This window comes from Callospermophilus lateralis, chromosome 1, assembly GCF_048772815.1.
Source record: "Callospermophilus lateralis isolate mCalLat2 chromosome 1, mCalLat2.hap1, whole genome shotgun sequence".
Lineage (NCBI taxonomy): Eukaryota > Metazoa > Chordata > Mammalia > Rodentia > Sciuridae > Callospermophilus > Callospermophilus lateralis.
This window is the reverse complement of record NC_135305.1, coordinates 143587960-143592006: the sequence shown is the minus strand read 5'-3', so window position 1 is coordinate 143592006 and position 4047 is coordinate 143587960. Positions and strand designations below refer to the sequence as shown.

Sequence of the window (4047 nt, the reverse complement as noted above, 5' to 3'; positions counted from 1 at the left end):
GAGAGAAGTAAAAAATGGAGGGTATACTCAGAATTGCCCTGCATTATTGTGATGCCATGAGGTCCTTGGCTCTAGTGTCACTGATCAGCCACTAGGTTAGCTTCCTGACCCATAAGCTGAAAACTGTGGAGGACAGCAGAGGCTCTGCCGCAAATTCCCCAAGTGGCTCATTTTCATGTCGCTCATTTGCAACCATCCATGCAGGGGTCATGCCCTGTGTACCTCTCAGCACAAATATACTTCCAGAAATTCAGATTCCTGTTTCTGACTCCTAAGACACGTGTCCCCATCAGTTCCAAGTCTCCTGATGGGACCCAAGCCTCTGTGACCCAGACTCCTGCATCAGCTTTTCTCTACCCACTCATGTTAAGCAGTGCCCTGGCATCCTGTTTCTAGTTCCCCTTGGAGAGACACTTGTGTCTTACCTTTATTTTCAAGTGCACAGAACATTTCTCATATATGCATCGCACTAGGCAGGCAGCCAACAGCGACACGGACTGGAGGGCAGGTTATAGATAAACCAGTTGCCACATCTATGGCAGGGTTTAGTATAGAAAAGGACGTTCTTTGGCTCTCTCACATCCCTCAGTATCTTCATCAGCTCATCGAAGAGTTGGAAAAGTCTCCCTGGGTGGATGGCACCCTGGGCATCATAGCTCTCCAGAGGGGCAGGGTACTTCTCTAGGCTCAACCGGCTCAGCCTGGAAGTGTGAAGCAGCAGGTTGCTCAGGACCGACATGGAGATGTCATTCCCATTGAAGCTCAAGACCCTGAGCTGGGAGCAGCAGCTCAAGACAGGTAGGATGGCCTGGAGCTGGGAGTTGGTGATCCCACAGTCCTGCAAGTTTAGGGTCTCAAGGGTGGCTGCAGCATTCTCTAGCAGAATTACGAGGGGCTCAGGACTGAAACTCGTCAATTTGCTGCCCCACAGCGTCAGGTGTATTAGCTGGTCGAGGTTTGGAGACCCTGACAGATCATTCCAGTCTGGATCTGAGAGCTGGCAGTTGGTTATTGACAGGGTCTCCAGGGGGGTCTTCAGGAGCCTAAGCAAAGATCAAGCAGTTAGTTCTGAGGAGTGATGTCAAGGTGGGAGAAGACAAATTGGCCCAACCCAAGGTCACCCTGACCTTCTGATGATGGTCTCCACCCAGGACTCTGCCTGTTGTAGAATCAGCTCGTTCACATCACCCTGTTTCATGCTGAGGCTTTCATCCCCACTTGAGTGACCAGGTGGGTCCATCATCTCTAAGGTGCCCCTCCTCGCTTCCAAGTAGAAAGCCACAGCTTAGCAGAGGGGGTCAGTGTGAGACATGCACAAATAACAAACCCATGCAAGATGGAGCCGCACAAACTGGGGTTGCCCTCCTGTGGGGCTCACACCCTGTACCCTCCACCCCTGCTCCTCACCCACCAGTCCAGAATCACAACACAGAGCTCAGAGCAGCCTTCCCCGGGAGGGCATTGGAGGCAGATCCTCTGCTCCCTGCTGGAGAGCACTGAGCTTCTCTGTTGAAAGGTGCAGGTGTGGGGGCTTCCCTCCTCCAGCACCCTCCCCTCTACCCTGATTCTCCCCACCTTTGCTGGACAGGCCTCCCAGGGAAGGAACCTCACACCCACTTACTAGCTCCTCTCCCCCCCCACCTGGCTCCCCAGCAGAGTTCTGCTCCCCAGACCATGGACCCCTGTTTAGGACTCTGCTTCTGTTTGGGGGTTTATGTGAGACCTAGCTTCAGGACAGAGTGAAACAAACATTCATTGACTTTCTAACATCTCCATCAATGTTAAGTCACCATGGCTGGCACATAGCAGGTGCCCGCTGAAGTTTTATGTGACAAAGAGTTTGCTCTGATGTCCTAGGACAGATCCCTCTGCTTCCTCACCTGAGCACCTGGCACAGACGGCCTTCTAGGAGGAAGATACCATCCAGGTACAGCCTCTGGAGGCTGTCCATCTTGGCAAACTGTGAGGTAATGTCATCCATCAACTGATCTCTCTCCTCCTGGGAAGCATAGGCAGACACATAGACGTGGGAGAAGAAGAGCTTCCTCAGGTTGCTCATCTGGCCCCAATAGGTAGCAAAAGTAGCCAAAGTGGATGGTCTCCAGCAACACTGAACATCCAAATGCTGGATAAAGTCCAGATCCAACCTCTCCAAGATCTTCTCAATGGTATGGATGGGCAAAGAGCACATCTGCAGCTTCTTGCAGCACAGCTGTATCAGACCCTTCCTTTCATCCACCCAGTGAAAGAGGGAGTAGTGGAATGCATTCAGGGATCTTTGCTGAAAGCGCAAGTTTACTAACACCTTCAATGGCAGAGTGGGCCCTGTGTCTGGAGAGGCCGTCACTGTTTGCCTCTCCTTCATGACTCCTGGTGAGCAGGCATCGACCACGGCTCCAGACCACGTCCTCCAGAAGTTCCCATGAACCTTCCGCAAATCCAGCACCTGCAGTTTCCACCTCCTGCAGGGACCACAGCAGAGACTCAGCCCTGAGGCCCCTTCCTTCACCTCTCAGCAGCTGTCCCCTGCACCACCTCTTCCTTCTGTCTCACTTTTCTCTACCCCTTGCTTCTCCAATTCAGCCTGGTGCTTCCACCTGTACCAGCTGAGGGAGGGGCAGGTGCAACCTCCTTCAAGGGTCATGGCAGCTGCCACAAGCACCTCCACATCTGGAAGCCCCTCCCAGGTGGGGTTCTCCAAATGTCCTTGCTGGCAGCACAGGAAGCCTGTTGGGCACACTTCAGCACCTACTCTCCCTGCCCACAGCCATCACTTCCCTGGATGCCCAGGGCGCTCCATTCCAGGGTCCCCCTCACCTGGGGCGATCTTGCTGGGCAGCCAGCATGTCCAGCCCATCCAGTGCCGCTCGGATCATCCCCAGCTGTGGCTTCTTCATCAGGCCCCCCAGGGGCAGGCAGGTGAAGGGCCAGGCCTGCACCATTTTCTTCAGGACCTCAGTGTGTCCCCTGCTGAAGGCCTCCATGAAGAGTGGTGGGAAGAGCTGTATGGGCAGGTCCTCCAGAGCTAGGATGGCCCTGGTCTTGTCCTTCAGGAGGCTGCGCCCTGCCAGCTCCTGGAGTGTGGGTGGGGTCCGCTGCTCATCCACTGGAGTCTGCATGGAAGGATCCTGGGGGATGCCCCACCCAAACACATCATTCACAGCCAAGCTCCATAGCTCTACCTTATACCCACCCTGAGGAAACCACTCGGCCAAGTGGATGCATTGGCAATCGATCGATCCAATTTCACTCTTTGGGTGCCAAACCAGGCCTGGTGGTTCAGGTCTATAACCCCATGGCTTGGGAGACTGTGGCAGGAGGATCCCAAATTCCAGGCCTGCCTAGAACTTAGTGAGACCATGTATCAAAATGAAAAATAAAATAGGGTTGGGGATGTAGCTCAGTAGTAGAGTGCCCCTGAGTTCAATCCCTAGCTTCAGTGAATAAATAACTAAAGTAGGTGTCATTGGTTTTCATTTTTAAAAAGAGCAATTTTTAAATTAATTTACTTACTTACTTATACTTTTTTTTTTTTTTTTTTTTTTTGGTGATACCAGGGATTGAAGCAAGGGGTAGCTTACCACTGAGCTACACCCTTACCCCTTTTGGTTTGTATTTATTAACTTTATGGCACAGGATTAAACTCAGGGTGCTTTACCTCTGAGCTACATTCCCAACCCTGTTTGTTTTTGATACCAAAGATTGAACTCAGGGTACTTAACCACTGAACCACATCCTCAGCTCTTTGTATTTTTTATATAGAGGCTGCTTAGAGCCTTGCTAATTTGCTGTGGCTGGCTTTGAACACTAATCCTCCTGCTTCCTCAACTTCCTAAATTGCTGGGATTATAGGCATGTGCCACCAAGCACAGCAAAAAGTATAATTTTAAGAATGCACAATATAAATATTTTTATTATCAGAAAATAGAATTCCAGGGCTGGGGATATGGCTCAAGCAGTAGTGCACTCACCTGGCATGTGTGAGGCACTGGGTTCGATCCTCAACACAATATAAAAATAAGAAATAAAGATATTGTGTCTACCTAA

At 51.3% G+C, this 4047-nt stretch overlaps 1 protein-coding gene across 1 annotated transcript; it reads right to left on the bottom strand.

Moving 5' to 3' along the window:
• Window positions 1-469: 469 nt before the first annotated feature.
• LOC143399341 (PRAME family member 12-like) lies at window positions 470-3119 on the bottom strand. Its single transcript, XM_076856055.1, has 3 exons — window positions 2818-3119; window positions 1881-2462; window positions 470-1043 (listed from the first exon to the last, which is right to left on the bottom strand). Exons 1-3 carry the CDS (start codon window positions 3117-3119, stop codon window positions 470-472), a joined length of 1458 nt encoding a protein of 485 aa, XP_076712170.1.
• Between the last annotated feature and the right edge of the window lie 928 nt (window positions 3120-4047).

What these genes read in the sequence shown, in the direction of transcription:
- LOC143399341 (XM_076856055.1), bottom strand. Translation starts at nt 3,119, where the DNA reads ATGCAGACTCCAGTGGATGAGCAGCGGACCCCACCCACACTCCAGGAG. An exon ending in GCCCAGCAAGATCGCCCCAG is followed by an intron (nt 2,463 to 2,817) that starts GTGAGGGGGACC and finishes TGGTCCCTGCAG; the next exon opens with GAGGTGGAAACTGCAGGTGC. An exon ending in CGTCTGTGCCAGGTGCTCAG is followed by an intron (nt 1,044 to 1,880) that starts GTGAGGAAGCAG and finishes ATCTTTGCTTAG; the next exon opens with GCTCCTGAAGACCCCCCTGG.